The sequence below is a fragment of the Chlamydotis macqueenii genome, chromosome 14 (assembly GCF_036417535.1).
Source record: "Chlamydotis macqueenii isolate bChlMac1 chromosome 14, bChlMac1.mat, whole genome shotgun sequence".
In the NCBI taxonomy this organism is placed as follows: domain Eukaryota; kingdom Metazoa; phylum Chordata; class Aves; order Otidiformes; family Otididae; genus Chlamydotis; species Chlamydotis macqueenii.
The window spans coordinates 12021018-12040876 of record NC_141569.1 but is presented as its reverse complement, the minus strand read 5'-3'; the positions used below and the strand labels follow the sequence as shown (position 1 = coordinate 12040876).

The 19859-nt window shown below is 37.9% G+C and overlaps 1 protein-coding gene across 3 annotated transcripts in view; it reads right to left on the bottom strand.

The window, feature by feature from the left end:
- The window catches only part of EBF1 (EBF transcription factor 1), a 279978-nt gene that overhangs the window by 17390 nt on the left and 242729 nt on the right, over nt 1-19859 (bottom strand). For all 3 annotated transcript variants that reach the window (XM_086758871.1, XM_086758872.1, XM_086758873.1), the window contains exon 11: nt 16670-16758. In XM_086758871.1, the coding sequence (XP_086614997.1) occupies nt 16670-16758 (89 nt within the window). The remainder of the gene's footprint in view (nt 1-16669; nt 16759-19859) is intronic.

Below are 19859 nucleotides of genomic sequence, written 5' to 3'. Positions count from 1 at the left end.
CTGGAAATTCTTTGATGCCATATCATATTGCATGTAAATAAAACTAATTGTCATGATGGTTTATTGAAATGTGCTTGACAAGCAGCATTCAATTTTCCTAGCTAGTCAATGGTTATATTATTTTCAACATTTTCAGAGTCTGTAAATTTGAGTTTCATACTTTCTCTAACAATATTTTCACACAATAAAAGCATTTCTTGTTTATGACATTTTCAGATCATACAAAGTAATGTTACATAAAAACTCCTGTGTCAAATAGCGGTATCTTCTATTCTAGAGCTGACGGTAGTTCTTACAGACACAAACTTGCTTTAAAAATACACAATAAAATGGTACTACAGACATGCACAAGACATTAACTTCTTGTTTTCTGAATGCATCTTAAACGCTTTGCAGCTCTGCTTAAATTACAATAGAAGCTACTGTTACAACTCCACATACAAAGGAGCCCCAAAAGTCCTCTATAAGTTAGAGCAACAGACCTTGCAAGGTGCTTGGATTGCGGTGACCAGAAAATTGTTCTCACCTCCATGTCATTACGCTCACAGTGAAGCAGCCCCCGAGCATGTTTGTGTTCGGGATCTAATATATTGCCTTTCAATCAGAGCTGAGAGCCACTGAACACATAGACAGAACATGACGAGCAGGTCAGGAAAGCAATAAAGATTTTACAGAGCTGTCCAAGGTGCTAAATTTACTCAATAATGGGTTTGGCACCATAGTGTTAACCTCTCATTTACTACCAGTTTGAGGGACTAAATTGAAGTAGCTGACTTCATTTACCTTGAAATGTATATTTTATGACATTATGTAAGTAGATTGAAAGGGCACTGCAGTTTTAACAATTTAAAGGCTAGAGCATGTTTAAGATAAAGCTCGAATATTTATTGTATATTGCACTTAAACTATATTGTATATTAAAATGCATTGATTAAATTTGTAAAAGGTATTATAAAAAAGGACAGCTAATATAAAAGATCTATGTCTTTTAAAATCCAATTGATACTGCATGTTACCACTGCAATGGTGATAGATAAACAGATAGATAAATGGACAGACCAGCAGACAGACATATCAAAAAGTGAATGAAACTCACACGCTATAAAAAGAAATCTCCACATAAGTTCAAGGTCTGTTATTCCAGATATTCTTTTGTTCATAGAAATTTTTCTTTGCCTTCATCTCAGAAACCTAGATTTTCATAGCAGTAAGTGGGCATCATGTAAGGTCCTTCCAATTGAATATGCAAGTGGAAATATTTCCTGAGAGAGACAGAGTTTGACTAAAGCTAATATCTAATTTATGGGGGCATTTGTCAAGAAAGATCCACTCTTCTATTAATGCTAGAAGTCTGACAGCTTTTGGCTTAGAATAAAGGACTTTGCAGCATTTAGTTAGAACTAAAGTGAAGGTCTTCTTGTCTTGCATTTTATTTCAAATGAGCATAATTTTATTTCTATACAAATAACAATTGAACAAATATTGAAAAGAAAAAATATTACTTTAGTGATTAAATGTGATGCATTGTAACTCTGCCCTCCACGCAGCTACACGCCACAGGTCCAGACTCTATTTTTATTCCAAGCTGAAGCTGATTTTCTACTGAGGGATTTTTCCTTTTTAAATTTTTCAAACAGGAGTGCAATTAAATATTTTAATCAAATTTTCCTCCTGAAAATACCAAGGGTGTTTACATAAGCAAAAGAGGAGGCTCTGCTGCAACTTTACCTATTCCAAAATTACTGTAGGAATGATTGTGCTTTTGAAGCGCAAAGACTAAAATTCAGACTGAATCCACTTCTGACAAAATGTACCATGAACCAACATTACAGCAACTTTGAATGTTTTGTTTGTGGCATGCATTCCCTTCAGAAGGAATTCATTAGGATCATGAAACTTGCATTTCAAGTTTTATCACAATGAAAACACTGTGTGACAAGTTTTATAATGATTAACGCATTTTGTGCCAGCTTTAAAAAAGATGGGATATTTCATCTGTTGACATCTGCTTACTTTTTATTCAGCAATTAGTGAAAAAAATCCACTCTGTGTCCCAAAAGGGCTGTGAGTCTAGTCGGCTAAAGGGTATCTAGAGTTAGACTGAGTTTTATTTGGCTTAAGTAACTAAATTAGATAATGTTCAATGTACTTGTTAAATCTAAATGAATTTTGTCAAGAAGCTGACTGCAATACATAATATTCATCAGCCACATATTGTATAACTGAGACCACCAAAGGATTTATGGAGGGCATGGGGGGGAAGCTGTTCTAGCATACTCTGAGGCATTTATCTTATGTGTTGTCTAGATATCATATCACCTTCTAATGCTCTTTAGCATTGTAATACAAGAGAGAGCTCATTCATCTTCTGAGGGTGTACTTAGGGATGATGATGTCATTCATACTTCCTTGACTCTTATGTCTGACCTCCTGGCTCTGCCTTCTAACTTCCTACTCTCATGGCTACTTGCAAGAAAAAACAACTCTTCTGCAGAGTCAAAATGCTGAACATCAGACTCCTCTTCCCTTCTTCACCTTGGAAAGGTCACATTCTGAAATTTCAAGTCAAAATTACAATAATTTGTGCTCAAACTTTTATTTTGTTTTTCAGTGAGTGAAACTATAAATGTGCTAGTTAAGGATATATGTTAGAACTAAGTTTTCAAATTATACTTAAAATTTGCGTATGCATAATATTTTAAAAGGCAAAGGTAAAATTGTGAACACCTCTTTCAAGCGTAAAGGCAAAACCAATATTTCGGTAGACAGCCATTTAGAAGGATGCCACACATCTAAAACGCCAGCCATCTATTTTGGTATACAAGAGTTTCAGCCTGTCCAGGACCTCCCATCTCTCCACATCTACACTAAACCCTGCATTATTGTATCATTTTCAGCAATTATAGTTTTAGAAAGACTCATAAAAATCATTCAAAATGTAAAGATCCTCCATTTACTGTAAAACTGAGGGAGCTATGCCAGACTAATGGGAAATATAAAATAACAGGGCCATTTCACTAAGAAGATGTTTGTACTCACACAAAGTTGAAAACTTCTCTAGCAAACAAACAACAGAATTGTTTCCATATATTATAATTGAATCATACTGAAGAAGTAAACACCATACAGATATTACAAAACAGGAAGGCAAAATGAGAGAAAGACAACACACTTCACTTGAGAGGTAAAAAAAAAAACAACACTTCTGCTTACAGATATAGGATGGAAGTGCTCTAAATTTCAATGGCAATTTCCAGAAAAGAAGTGTACAGTGGGAGCTAGAACCTTAGCTTTTCCAAGCCATTGTAGTCTTATCAGCCTCCACCCAAACTGAAAATCACAGCCTAAATCTACAGCACTAAAACAGTCATGCATGACCTTACCACCTGCTCCACAATGAGCCAACCTTATAAATAAAATATAGAAAGCCTATATGAGGCAGCAGAAAGAACAAACACTGAAGTGCAAATGCGAGCAGGCATCTAGCCATAAACATTGAGAATCAATCATTAAAACACCTCTTAACCACAAACGTGATAAATGCATAGCAATAGGGAAAACACACCCTACCCGAACAGTCTCCATTGCAAATACTGCTGACAAAAGAAGGAACTAAATTATGATGATCACCTGTAAGTCTGTCCTTGCAAGTCTTCTATCTTACCCCTATTATCCTCCTGTTAATATTGTGTACCTAGATACCAAAAAATATATCAGCCTCCTTTTTTAATCCACACCACTCATGCTGCTGGTCTTCATTTCCATAAATGATGGGCACATAACAATGGCAACAGAATTAGTAGCTGGCACAGATGTGTGCTTCATCTAGATACACAGTAGCATGGAATAAACTAGCATTAATATAGTTGCATTGGAATAACTCTTTGAATAAACTGGCATTTCAGAGTCTGGATGCTCCCATCGTATTATCACCAACTGAAGCATCTGGCAAGTAATTTGGATGGTTTTGTTGCTAAAAGCTCTGGAGTTCTCTGCTAGCGTTAGGTCTCTAAGTCAAAGGGAGAAGAGTGAGTATGTGAAAGCAGATATGCAGAACTAAAATCACTCTGCCAATGCTTAAATCACCTCTTTTAGGGACTTTATCCAACAGTGATTACATGACTCACATCCATGTCCCTCAGACAGCAGTAGAACTTTCATTCTCCCAAGTATGTTTACAGTATGTCTTGCCCCACATCCCTAAATTCACCAGAAAAAGGCATTTACAGTTACCTTCAGGAACCCTTCAGAGTTGTCAAATTTTAACTCATGAGGCCAATCTACCTTCCATGCACACAGCGCAGGGCTGCTAGGTATTACTACATTGTACTTTTGTATCTATTCACATCCTCCAACACATCAACTGGTAGCTGGTGGATGTCAGTCACATTTGGGACTCAGTAACACTGTCATTAAGAAATGGACACCACAGAAATCCTCTGGCATCTTCTACAGCATTTCACACAGTCTTGCAAGCTCACACTGCCAGACTCTAAGAACAGATCCCGTCAGTTTGAAATACAGCGAGATCATGAAAGGAAACACTTTTTCATGTTGCACAAAAGGCTGCAGTATGTACCCCAATATGCAAAGATCAGTTCTCCTGCACATACTTTTCCTTAGTTATGCAATCCTGTCTTTCATACTATGATCAGCTTGTCAGATCCAATGAATGATTAGAAGACAAAATAAATGAGACACAAACTAGATCATGAATGGATAAGTCCACCCAAACTTGATTCAATGGCTAACAAAAAATTCTTCACCAACTTCCTTTACAGAAGCTCCTCCATCCCACCAGCTTACAGTGACTCATACTATTCCCATATATCTAGACCACAAAAAAGATTATTCCTGATTTATCCATGAACAAACAAATCATAAAATTAGATTATTTTCTTCTATCTATCTGAACTCAAAGGTTTGCCACAGTGACCTAAAAGCACGTTTTGCACTCTAAATGTTCCTTATGTGCCAATAGCTACCTTCAGTCCCTGAGCAAAATAGACAGACATGTACAAAGCAATCTCAGATAGGAACCTCAGGCATTTCTTTTTGAAAATTTGCCCCAAACTATTTGTATCAACATCTACTGTACTTTGAAGCAGATGTTCATTATTGAGATTAATGAGCTTTTAGGTTTGGCTTTTTTTTGTTTTTTTTTGGTTTGCATATGTAAGATTTTTCTGACAGTTCTTTCTCTGCTCTTCATAGTACTAACATTCCTATTTCTTGAAAAGGGCTGCAGATGAGAGTTGCAAAGAAAAAAAAAAAAAGTATTTATTACTTAAAGTCTTCTATTGACCATTTTATATCCATATATTTTTGGAAAGTTGTCAAAGTCCCCTTATGGAAGAAGGAGAATGTTTTGAATTATTTGAAAGGTCTGCTCTTAAGTAAACTTAAAAAGAATCTTGAAAAATGAACAGAGACACTAAATTCTGAGACCGTTGTTCAAGGATACTGTATAGGCTGTTTGAGAAGCTTTATTCTGCAGACTGTATTATTGTGCCTATTAGAAAAAATTCCCTGGAATACTGGGGATTAAAAAAAAAGATTAAATGTGGCTTGTGCTTTTGTGTATGGTACAATGTAGATATCCAATTATGTATTTATAAGAGTGAAAAACATTTTACTGGGCAAATAGACAGGCTGATATCTATTTTCTATCATTTGTATACATAAAGACTTTCCAAACACAGGTCAAGTTGCATCACTTTAAAATTGTTCTCCCATTAGGTCAAATCTACAACATATTGGGTGGCATAATTCACATGACGGCATTGAAATCTATAGAGATATGTAATTATGTTTGGTGTTGCAAGGCAAAAAAGTCCGCTGAATTAAATCAGTAGAGTAGCAATTAAAGTGTAAACTGTGCATATGTGTTTTGTCTGTTTGATTTCCAGAGTTGGTCTTTATTAATGCATTTACCCATATAAATATCTAAGTATGCCAAACCAGCTATCTTTTGTAAAAAAGCAAGTGTTCACCTATATGCAGTTAAAGACTCACTCACATTGTCTTTTAACAAAGGGGAAAAAACACAACAAACCAAACCAATCAAATGAAAACCTAGTGTATCATTAAGATTTGTGAATCTGTCACTTTTCTGGATTGTATGCTTCAGGTAGGAAATGTCAGTAGTTAGAAACTGGGGGTTCAGGTTACTTTTAATAGCCAGAGGAAAACTGAAAAATAAGATGCATTAAAATTCCGACCTGCAATGATATTCCACTATGTTCTGTGGAGAGTGAGCACATAAAAATGTTGAAATAGAGACTGGAATAACGTTGGTAGGTTTTAGTATTACAGTTAAAACACTGCTCAGTCATAACCCCTACAAATGACTACTTTCACTTCCATTTTATCATCGGTATAATTAAAAGAAGTCTCTTGAAAGGGGCATTCTCATTACAACGAAGGACCACTTCAGACCCAATTGAAATGAACAGGCAGACCATAGATGAGGTGTAGATACCAAGTGGTAATTTCTAGGGAAACATAAAATGCCAAATATGTAACAATTATATTTTATAACTATGTGTTCAAAGGACTTAGAGTATTTTATTGTACAAAGAGGTTTTGGCTCAGGAGGACTACTTCAGTGAAGTGCCTCCTAACATATATTCTAAAAATTTCTAAAAAGACATTTTGTTCTTGATACTATTATTTTTAATTTACAGCCTTAAAAATTCAGTTGAAATTATCCAAAGCAAGTATAACTATTGAATAACCATATATTTAAGAAATTAAATTTATCAGCATTCCACAGAGATAACCCTATCTTTCTGTATACACCTCCATAATGTAAAAGTGCACACACTATTTTACACAATCTTTTGTGTAAAAACTGCTTTTTCAGTGGTGAGTGAAGATTACCATTGTCACTACACCAATATATTTTATGGAAGTGTTTCAAAACTCACCACTGATTTTTCAAAATACATCAATATTTCAGTAACGTTTTTGATCAGCAAAAACTCTTAGCTCTCATGCTAGTTTAAAGCTGAAAAAAATGCAATAAAATTCAGATTATCAAAATATTATTATTAAGTCTTCCCTATTTATTAAAAAATACTTCCACACACATTTTGTTTGTCAGAAGTTCACATGTGGAAAAATTAAGCACATCTATTCTGTAAAATGTTAGGACTTCAAGAGACAAGATAGTACTCCCAGATGAAATTACGAATATAGCATTATTAGTAAAGACGCTGGGGTCATCCTAAAGAACAAAATTAACAGAGACAAATTCCAAAACTTCTGTATGTTAGATCTCCCATAATATACGAACAAAACCCGTGTTACATATATATGTGGCATTGCTTTAAAAAATGCTTCTGTGTTTTGTTTTCATTTTCCTTTCAGTAAGAATATAATTTGTCATCTATAGTCAGAAATATTTTCCAAAACATTATTTTAAATAAATCCAAAATGCATATCTGCGTTTGTACAAGTAGCATGAGATTGCATGCTGTTGTATGTAGAGGACATTTCAGTCCAGTTGAGTTATATCAACATAAATTACATGACAGACTTTTACAACAGAAAGAGAAGATTGTACTCAAACAACTGTTATCGCCTCAATGGAAAAAAAAAAAAATCAATGAAAGTAAAATGAACACGAGATTTTGTCTGAGTTGCAGTTAATACCACTGAAGAGCTATGGATATTAAAAGGTCAACAAATAAATTAGTCCAAGTGTTATGAAATGAATGATTTGGCTTATAATTGTATCGAGTGCAAATTGTTCACTGCCTATTAGACCAGGTAATTTTTAACCACGGTGCCTCAATTACTGTTCCATAAGCAATAATATAGTTGTAAGAGCCACTGGTTCGATCGAGTGACCTACGAGACACACCAGGACAGCTGACTCTGCTATGATGGATCACTGAGCCTGATCTCCAAATGGTGCCAAACCTTCCCTTCCCATGAGGAGATCTCATAAAAGAAACATTACTGTTTGATTCATTTTACCAAAATGTTTGAGTTTTCAAGTGTCAGCAGTTGAGTATAGATTGTGAAGCTCTGTATTTCTTAGAAGAATTATGACAACAGGCATCCTATTGCTTCCAGTACTCTCTGCTAAATGGCATCATGATGGTTAGGAGGGTGCTTTTTCTGCTACTCGATTGGACTGTGTTGCGAGAAATACACGGCAATCGTATTTTACATCACCACATAAACCACTGCATAACACCTAAAACTAGGCTAGAAATGGAGACTAGGTGAGATTATAGACATTACTTCACACTTCTGCAGTGCCCTGCATTCAAAGATCTCAAAGCACCACTTTAATGGGAACAGATTAAACTTCACAGCATACTTTCTAGGAAAATATTCTTTCTCCCCCATCTTCATCAAAGACAGCCTTAGGGCGTAGCTGTTTGGCTGAAGTCACAATGGTGTATGGTTGCAACCAAGACAAGTTTTGTAGGGTGAGGTAATATCTTTTATTAGACCCACTGACATGGGCAAGAAAAGGTGCAGTCAGCATGCAGAAAGCAGGGCTTGGGCGCCCAAAAGCTTGTCTGTTTTTTTTCCAGTTATATCAGTTAGCCTAATATATTACCTCTCCCTACAAATCCTGATAGCCTCAAACAGGGAACAGAAATTAATCTGATATTGCATTCACGCTATGAAGTAACATACATGGCACTCCATAAGGAGGAAAGGCAGCAGTTGCATTTCCTCATTGCTCCTAAGGGCACGGTGTTCCGCATGAGCCAGGCAAAAATACGGCAATAAAGGTCTCACCACACTTCCCACAGGACGGAGCCTTAAAGGACTCTAACTACACAGTAACTACACATACCTGCTCTCTGCCCTTATATAAAATAAACTAAAGATGTAAATGCAAACCCTGAATTATCAAGAAGAAGAAACTACAATAATAAAAGCCTAATTAAAATAGACTACTGCATACCATCAAATCCTGTTTATATTGTCACTCTGCTATATTTTTGATAAATCACTGCCTTCAAACAGTCTATTGGGAGGGTGATTTTCCATTTCATCTCTTCATTGAGCAAAAAAGTGCCACGTGACTAGAGTCTGAATTTCAATTTCACCAGCATATATTTGAACTGAATATTATTTGGCACAATACAGCATACAACTGAGCCACTAAATGGCTGATTTACTAAATTATTATTAGATGAGCTCTTGCTGTTCCAAGTGAAAGTGCAGTCACTGCTTCTGTTCATGGTGTGTTCAAATTGTTCTGTGTTTAAATATTCAGCATGAGGCTAATGTGAACTGATGAACTGAGACTACAAACATTCACTTTCAATACAGAGGGAGAGACAGAGATGCAACATATCAGGTGGCCTGCGGAGGTGAAAATGATTTATATTTAAGGATGCTGCTGCCTACTTCCATTACTATAAGATATTCTTAATTAGCTTTGTGTTTGAATCAGGAGTTTGGAAACGCGGCTAAAAACCAGCGCTAGCACTGAACTAGCTGCGTGCCTACAGAGGCTTCAGAATCGTGGTGAAGTGGCACTTGTGTTTGGATCCCTGTCAGTGAAGCGCATGAGCTGCCAGCACATTTTCATACTTTACTGCCTTTAGTATCTGAGTTGCAACTTGAGAGCATCACCTGCAATTCTGACCTCAGTGTCAGAAATCCTAGGAAATGTAGAGGACTGACCACGTTGTGTAATTCTATGACTTTCTGGGGTGGGAGGAGATAGGAAAAAAAAGACATTTAATTTTTTTTTTTAAAAAAGGTTTTAAAAAAAAAAAAAAGAAACAATTTCTTTACTGCCACCTGCTGGAGTTGACAATAACCCTTTGTCATCCTGAAAGAAGCAGCATCTTCACTTAGAGGACAGTTACGGTAAGCATTTAAAATACTGTGATCCCAGACACTTACAGTAGATTAGAATTTTTTATTGGTGCTGTGTTGCCATAACAACATAAAGACAGCAGATGACTTAAGCGAAGCTTGCAAAGCAAAAGGCTGCTCATCTGGCAGTTAAAATGAATACAGTTCACTTCACAAGTTCCCCATATGGACCCTTAGTGTATGGTAATGAGGATACCATATGGTGGGAGAAAACGCACAGAGAACAATTGTGCTCCGCTGGGCGAGTGAAGTGAGCAGGAAGTTATGAGGAAACGCAGGCGAGAGATTTGTGTGCGTGCTCTCTAACTCAAGGGTTTCTTTCAGAGGGGGGTTCTCTCTCTTCTTAATCTTCTTCTTAATATATACATGCATAGAAATGACAGAGAAACATATTGTACATTTTGCAACATCATTCATCATAAACTGTCAGCCGTGTTTGTAAATCAGCTTGGTAAGATCTTATAAATTCGTAATTCTTAAAAGGTAAAAGTGCTAAGTTTTTAGACAAAGTGCAGGAAAATTTAAGCACTTCTGACAAGCAGAAACATTAGTGGTAATCATTTTAAAAATGCTTGCATCTTCCTGCCTGCATGTTTAGCTGTAAATAATGCCGCAATGAATAAAAGCTTTAAAAAGGAGAGGGGAGGATGAAATGGAATAAATATTTTTTATTTTACTTCCAAAAGGAGAAAAAGTAATAGTTGATCAGAACCATATGCATGCAAGATTACGCTGTAAATGTACATATGCTATACAGTACGCTGCACTAACCAGATCCTAAACCTGGTAAGACAGCTTGCTAAAGGCTGCAAAGTCAATTTTGTACTACACATGCTTCATAAAAGATGAATATAAATGCATTAGTTAGACATGGTGAGCTAAATTAGAAGGTCAGGCAGGGCTGGAAGGGCTGAAATATCACACAACCAATGACTGTAATTACTCTTTTTTTAAGTCTATTAAGTAGTGTTGTTCTATCAAGGCTCAGGGGTATAGGACATGAAGTACAAGATAAAGTAATGTGTATTTATTACTCCCACGGGATCAATTTACTAGATATTTTCAGCTCCACAGAGCAAAATACACAAATGCAGCCTTTGTTACTTTCTTCAAACTGTGGCCTTTTCCTTCAAAAGCTCTGCTCCTCAAAGGGACGGTGTTTACCGGCTTGGTATCCTCCTGCTACTCTAAGTTAATTACATCTAAAAACAATTACAATAAGGATATAGGAATAGAGAAGTGCAGGGATCTCTCTTCCAGGATATTCAAACAAGTGGTTCGAGTTGCTCAGATGGAATGTGCAGACTAGAAAATCCAATCCCAGGCATGATTTTTACCCCAAGGCAAAGCAGAAATCAGGAACGGAGAAAGGCGCAGAGCTCCTTGTCATCGTGTTAGCCCTGATCTATTAAAAGTTTTGTCATAGATTCTAAATTATACCATCTGCTCTAATCATTTGCTGAGTAAATGCTGACCCACTTATAAAGAAAACTCACTGAAATGTGCATGCACACTGCTGACCTTCAGAAAGGAAAGGGCTCCTTGCCAGCCGTTTGTCTGTGGCTCTGCCCTTCAGCGAGCAATGTGGCTCTGCCTCTCGGCTCCCTCTCATTTCAGACTCTGAGTATTCCCAGACATGACTCCGACATGCACCACCCCATATGGGTGATACTTTCTTAGTAGCCTCAGGCATTTTGATCAGGTCTTCTCAATAGCTTTGAAATTGTATGAATATTTTCAATAGGATAAACTGGAAAGCAAACCCAAAAACCCCAAGCAAGCCCCTCAACTAAACTCCCAAAATGTAAGGAATTTTTAAAAATCTAACTGTTAAGGGTTTAATACCAACTTTAACTTTGGTTTCACATTCGTATAAATTTTACAGTACAGTGTAGAAACCACCAAGCACATCTCACGCCCTCGTTGCTATACAGATGAACTCCAACAGCTCCTCTTCACACGCTCCCCCTTCTTGCCCATACTTAGTATAAAAGTTTTCCAACAATTCTCTTGCTACTGAGTGGAAAAAAAAAAAAAAAGAAGAAAAGAAAAGAAAGTGTCTTCTTGCTCATATTGACTAACTTAGGTTAAAATATAGTAACCTGAGTTAGCAGATGGAGATCTGAAGCAGCAAACCTGAGTGGGCTTGTCTTCATTGCTATTTTAACCTCCGCTAGCAAGCCTGGGCCAACCCACCCATGTTTATAGACAACCTTTATTTGCAATATAAACAATACCCATGCCACAATGGATAAAGGGCAGATCTGTGGGATTTCATATGGAAAAAGCCAACTGCTTTTGCCAGGCACTGGTTATTAGGAACTAGTGGAAGTGTAACTAATAGAAGAATTGTCTTCTGTTAGTGCCCTAAGCAAGGAGGTTGGCTATGTCTTGAGGGTCTAATGACTGACCAGAGAAAAGGAGCTGAAGGGAAGGTGGAGCCTGGTAACGTGTGCTCTCCGCTCAGCAGGGAGGCCCCTGTGTGCTAGAGAGAGAGAGAGGCTCCACTTTCATGTACATGAAGAGAAACAAGAAGTAAAGGTCCCTTTCAGGAGGGATAAGGGGTCTCCTAGAGAGACCGTTTAAGAAACTGACTGGGAGGGAGAGGACGTCAGATCGCAGAGGGGGTCCATGCGATGACTTGCTTCTCAAACACAGAGAGAACAATCTTGTGCCTAATTTACATAAAAGTGATGAGTTGTAATAGTGGTGAAAATGCCAAATAAATTCTAGGCAATTGCATTTAAAGAGGAATCATTGTGATTAAATCATTTAGGATGGATGTGTTTCAAATCTAGCTCACAGTTGAAACTCTTTTACAGCTATAGCTGTGGAGTTTTAACAAAACTGCAGAATTGCAATTGCAGTATCTGCCAGGGATTTATTTTAGGATTGTGGGGTGGTTACATAAATGAACCTCAATAGACTTAATGTTGTTGTGATCTGAACTTTTTAGTGATTTCCACTGAAGTTATGTATGCAAGAACCAACAACAAGTGTGTATTTGTGTGCACATATGCAAACACACGGGACAGGGAAACTGCACACATACGTGAAGGCTTATTCTGCCAGCCACAGGCAGGCTTTCTACAGGCTGCTCCTACAGCACAACAATATGATTTCTTAACATAGCATCATGGTATTTCTTTTCACTTCTCCCCAGAGGTCTCGTTTCCTCTGATCTGCCTCCTGTATGTATTAGAAAGACTATACTGTCCAGCACACTCCTGATACTTGATCTCACTCCAACCTTTGGGTGCTAATTCCACCACCTCTGTACTGCCTGTCTCTCCTCCTGGAGCACGTGTTTGTGCGTGTGTGTACGTACAGTCATGCACATGTGCTAGTGACAACCCTACACTGGCTGCTTTCTCTGACCTGCTGTGTACAAGATGGGAACAGGACTCTGGCTCAGCTACCACCATCAGCTCCTACTCCCTTTTCTCCAGAAAACATATATTGCATTTCTACTTTAAACACATCTCTACATCAACTGTCAGTCTAGCACTCCAAAGACCCTAGTTCCCAGGCGCTCCTATTCTCCTCACTACGGGAAGACATTCTCCACTGGAATTTGGCTACTGAAGCACTGGGAGACATAGAAAAAAAACTTCAAAATCTACCTTTTTTTCTTTCCCTACTTCCAGCAGATAGCTGGAACTTTTAAGAAAATTCATCCCTAGCATGAACACTGAGCACTTCTGAAAATACTGGTTCTAAACTAGTGGAGATCAAACTTCTCAAATAGTCTCAAGGGTTTTAGAAATGCCTGTTGACACAGACATGGCTGTTAACTCCTCAACTCTGGAAGGCAGAGCATATGCTAACAGTCACTTGATGGCCTCAAGAATTGTCCTTGGTTGCAGGGATAACTCACACAGCAGAATGCTCCTGTTGGTCCATGGGAAGGACTGCATGCCCTCATGAACACAAACATTATAGCCATTTCTGTTTCTTGAAAGATGTCTAATTCATCAGTAATGCTTCAATGGAATAACAGCCACAAATCCTAGCAGAAATTATAGAAATGTGTTTTGTTTTATTTATTTAATGCATAAATGCAAGCATTTTAATGAATAGAAAGTGATGATGCAGTGGCAGGACAACGGTGAAAATGGAGAAAGGATACTGAAAGCTTTGAGCACTACTCTCCTCTCTGCTGTCTCGCCCTCTGTCTCTCACATATTTGCCCTCTGTGCCTGTGGTTCCACTGTGGAAGCCATATGGCTTCCAACTCTCTTATAAGTAGCCACTGAGAATTGTCTATAGTGGAATACTGCCAAAGCCTCTCCTGCTTTAATGACATGGAGAAGAGCACTGTGCAGTGCTCACCCAGCACAGACTCACTATGTCCTTGATTATGATCCCGGAGCCAGCAAGCGATGCTGGGAATTGAACCATCAGTGCCTCAAATACAGAAGTCGACATGTGCCAACCCCTGCTGCATTCAGCCTCTGTGCATGGCATATTAATGAGTCTTGAACTTGAGGTCCAACCTTCAAGCTTGCACAGAAAGAGTTACCCAAAGACAAAAAAAAAAGTCCTCTTTGTCCTGTTCCCCTCTAATCTTGCATAGTGATACTAGTTTCTTCACTGAGTTTGTTCAGTCCTTAAGCAGTAACTTTATTTTTTTTTAAGCCATCACATCATACATCTGCATACATAACCACGATTTCCCTTGATTTAAAGATTTGAAAGGCTAACTCAAAAAGATACTCAGCACAAACACATTAAGCCAAGAGGGTATAGGAGGGGACAGATGACTCCTCCCTATGAGGTACTAACCCTCATTCCCTTTCTCTATCCATAAATACCTGGTAAATGTTGGAGACAAGATATGGAGCTGGATGGAGCTTTCTTCTGCCTGTTTTTGTGCCCCATGACACTAGATTGGAGGAATACACGGTTATCAGTGTGGTAACACTCTCAATCAAAATGAGAAAGAGGAAGGTGCTCAGTCTGATGGCTGCATTCCCACACCAGCACAAAAGCAGACCATTGCTGGGGACTCCCTCAGTGCCATGGGTGTCAGAAATGGAGCCCGGTACCTGTGGAAGTTGATGATGCACTGCGACCTCCAGCTGCATAACTCAATTTGGAATTGCTCAGTCTTCTTTTACTTGAATTTCCTCATTTAGAGGAAAGCCACAGCCACCTATGAGTCAGCTGAAACATCGGGTTCAGGGAAATTTTGCAGTGTTTCTTTCAGCCTTTCAAATGCCTGGTGCATAATGATTTATTCTTATATATAATTCTTATTTTCTAAGAAACAATTTTTCTCCATATGCATATTCTGCACGAGAGGCATGATACAGATCAAAAAGCCTACAGAAGGATTCTCTTTTTCTTTGGAAAGGGTTGCACCTCTGGAGGGAAATTTGACAGCCTATGAAAGCCGTGTCCTGCTGCAAATCTGTCCAAAAGTCAGAGAAAGGGACAGCTTGTAGAGGGTGAACAGAGCCAATGTAAAATGTAACTCTGCAGGACAGCATGTTTCTCTGGTGGTAAGAGGGAAGGGCAACACAACATCGACCCCAAAATCAGTCTGCAGCCTTCCTAAGCAAAGATAAAAGACTTCACAAGCCTGCAAAAAAATGACATACTGAATTTCATTTCTGTCAAGAAATAAACCAAAATAAGTTACAGTGTTCACAAATTCTTGTCACCTTTGAAACACTTTAGAAATTTAACTAATCAAAGCACACAACAGTCCCTGATGAAAGCCTACTTACCGCTCAGGAAGCTACAGAAGAAAGGTCATAAGATTTACCCAGTCGCAAAGGCTATACTAGACGTGCATTATTAGAGGGATCTGGCCTGAGGAATCAAAGCCCAATTTTGTTGTATGTCTCAGGTCATCAAATTCACATCTTCCCTTCCCTAAGTCAAAGGCGGTAGTCTTCAAATACACCCACCAAGCCTATTTGACTGCCCAACTCACTCACTAACAGTCATGGTGCTAGAGTAGATATAACATGTGGTGGCAGCTGGTCACATACAGTGACTCCAGCTCTTGCTGGAGTCACAGTGCTATTGCTCAGTGTTCCTGTGGCAAAGAGGAACACTTTTTCAAATACCCCACCTCTTTCTCCATTATATCAGAAAACTCACAAATTCTCCACAGAGAAAGTACATTATGGCAAGGCAGCAAGAACAGACGTGAGTGCAGACCCAGACAGTGTTTGCACAGTACAAGACAGAAGTACTACAAGTCCATGTAAACTATTCTGTTTCTTCCTCAGCTTTTACTTGACAGAAACCAACAAAAAACTTCCCACTAATTTTTAAGGGAATGAACACCAAATCACTTCACTATGCATTGCTCTATTTCAACAATCCTGAAATCAAGCAGTATATAATAATTATTACCTTATAACCAGTACATGGTGCAGCAGTGGTAGACACATATTCCCTGAAGATCCAAATAACTTGATTTTATCAATGGCAAAGCTCTCAAAATTATAATGGCAGGTACTACTGTGATACCAAAACAGAGAAGCATCATTCTTCTGTGAATAAGCTGCTCAGGTTCAAAAATACTAAGCAAAAATGTGCTCTTTGTTAAGTACTTCAGAACACAAGGCAGGAGCTGTTTGAGTTAGCTGTGACTCAGAAAGTCATAGAAGTCTCCTAAGCCCACAATGAAAGCTGCTGATTGGGCTTCACATGTCATGTCTCTGTTTTGGTTTATCTGAGTGGGGTACCAAATCAGGACTATTACATTTGCACAGTCTTGCACTTTCAGAAAAAAAAAAAAACATGCAGTAACCAGCTTTGCCATATTTAATAAAACAATAAACTTTGTGCTGACCTTTGGCAAGCGTTCAGGGTCACCAGGGTGCCGGGGGATAACCTTCTGTAACCTTTGGAAACCATAGTCAATGGTGGGTTCGTTCAGAGCTGAAACAACAACAAACAACATGGTGATGTGACAAACACAAAGCAATCAGGCTCCCTTGCACGGCAACAATTGGCAACGCATTGCAAGACCAAGGAAGGATCACAGCAAAATCCCCTTTTACCGAAATCAGCACTGCCTACGACATCTTCGTTCAAACACGGTGTGAGGTTGTTTCTGAGGCTTTGGTTCAAACCTTCTCACTTGAGTTCCTAAAACAAGGCTGTGGAAAATTTGGGGGTGTTGCATACATCTACATCTTCCAAACACGAAGCAATTATTATCTCTGAAAGTCGTGACTAAATTAATTTGGTAAATACTTTGCACCCCATGTTTCATGTTGGGTTTTTCCCCTGCTTTCATATTATGAGGAAGGTCCTTTGTGATTGGTAGACAAAAGAAGTAACTACTAGGGAGTCTCTCTTGTCCCAGATTTTATTACACATTTAATATGCTCCATGTGCAATGATCACATATAATTTTGTTGTGAACTACAGGCATTTGTCTTGGCAGAGGCTTTATTTTTTACTCATTGACACTGACTTCAGCAGCCTGGCTCAGGCTCCAATAAGCACTAAACTGATCCAAAAGACTTAATGAATTAAATAAAAAAAAATTTTAAAAAAGAATCTATGTTTTTAGTTCATCTTTCCCTGGTCCTTGTCCAATAAAATGGTGGAGAGAAATGGCGCAAGTGGAACACTTTAATCTTCATGAAAATGCTGGTCTGTCTGCATTAATCGAAGCTCTGATTGTGCCAAGCCTTTAAGCACATGCTTATCTGTAAGCACATACTTAAACCCATTTGCTTTCAGCAAAGCAAATTTGAGCATATTATGTTTTTTATATGATTGCCTATAATTACAGGAGACTGCATTGAATGACCTTCTAGCTATATTTCCAGTCATATGATCACTTTAAAACTCAGATGTTAGTGAGACTTCAACATGTGCTTAAAATTTCCTAAGTGCTTTGGTGAACGGGAACAACAGTCAAGCATTCTCAAGCATCTCTAAACAACAGCGCATCTTGACTCTCCTATGCCAATAGAGATTATGATTTTTTCCACAGCAATTTGTTTGCAATTTTTTGAGTTACATGAAAAAAAAAATTCTAACATGGATTTTTATAGTTTCAGGGTTTGGTTTTTTTTGTAGGAAGGAATTTTTTTTTTTTCATTTTTCATTTTCCTGCCACTTTAAAGGGTTTTTTTAAATTTTGTCTTAGCTTATTAATAGCAAAAAAAAATTATTTCTTGCACAAGGTCTGCCTACTAAATTATGAATATATATTGCATCTTTATGATGGTTTTATTATGAACTTTATAATGTGGCTAGAATTATGCCATCTTGTTCTTGCAGAGATTTAACATCAAACTGTATCTCCCAGTCTCACTTGAGTAAGCACTCTCATGTGGCTCAGTGATGCTTATCCCACAGTAAGTTGCACAACTCCATCAGTCTGATCAACATGGCACAATTTGTCCATACTTCCACCTTTTAATTGAAGAGAACATGTTTTCATACTCCTAATGTTAAAGAACTTTAGCCAGACCACATTTTTATAGGGAAAGTATAGTGAAAGCAATATCTAATCCCTGGCTTGTTTTTAATTAATTGGTGTTCAATAAACAAGCCCACAAAACAGTCCAGTTTTTAAAGAAACTATTCAATTTAAATTATTATTTTCAAACCACATTTCTACAGCAGAGGGTCCTACTGAAAACCAAAGGGCCAGATTTTTACATCCTCCTGGACTTTCAGTGCATCCCAACTTCATAAGCAGGATCAGTGATGGTACTGCAAACTGAGGCAGAAGGAAGGCGGTGTAGGGGAATCCAGATCTACGCCAGAGCAGTGAAACAGCAGCATACGGCTGATGGGGATGGGCTGGAGAGGCAGGCAGTCCAGTAAAAACTCAACATTTCTCTAGTATCAGAAAGGAATCTTCTGAGCATATCCTGAAATTACTATTGCAGCATTATGGTAATACCAGATTAGAAATCTGTCAGGATTTTACTTTCTGGGTTATTGTCAGAGATTTTTATTGCCCCAGAGATCACAGCATCCCTCTAGTCTCCCTGTTGGGTTTTTTTTTTTTTTCCATGCATTTTGCTTTATCAGGAATATCTGAATTAGATCTTTTATTTATAGTCAGGTTATTGTATAGAAGGGGTAAGGATAAGGCTTTTCCCCTGCTTGCGCCCTTTTTTGGTTTTTGGATGGTTGTGCCATTTTTCTGTGTGTTTCCTTTCGCACCCTGGCACCATGCTGTCCACTCTGTTGGGTAGTTTTGCAGAAAATATCGCAGTACCTGGATTTGTAAATCCCCAGTTTCTTTACCTTTGAGTTTCCTTACATGGTTTCTTATCGTGGACCCATTTAGCTCAGACCTTCTTCAAATTTTACAATAAATTAATTTACTGCTATTTATATTTATTATCAAAAATTGCTGTCCTCTGAGAAGATTAAAAAATCCCTACAGTTCTAATTTACATGTCTTTTGCAAATATGTTAGAAGATTTTAACATGGTTCTGTCAAATGTGTTTCTTCTCTAATTCAGTCTAGTTTATGGCCATTTTCCCTTTACATCCTTTGGGAAAGTAGTTACTAAACTCTGCAATATTATAAATGGAGGCCAGTTCTGAAATCCCTCTAGAGATAGCAGTCATTTTCTCATATCTTCCCACACATTCAACACATTTGAAATCCACAGAGTATTTCCTGTGAGTATTTTCTGAACTAAATGACCAAAAAAAAAAAAAAAAAAAGTTAATTTTATAGTCCAATCTCACAAGGCATCAAGCATCCTCTGAGAGATACTGAAAACTTTCTGCCTGAAATAGCTTCAGCTTTACTTTAGCAGTGGAGAGGGGGAGGCTGCACACAGCAATTTCCAGGATTGGGTCCTAAACTGTAGTTGTCAAGTACCACTCATTAGTCTATAACCGTTCAACCCTTTCCATCTTAGATAAAAAGAAAAAAAGAAATCTTTAGCTGCCTGAACATCTAAGCACAGATTGGGTGATATCAGCCCTCTGTTCCGCAGCTCATTTATAATTCAAGTCAAATGTAATTAGTCACATCTAAGAGAGCTCTGTTT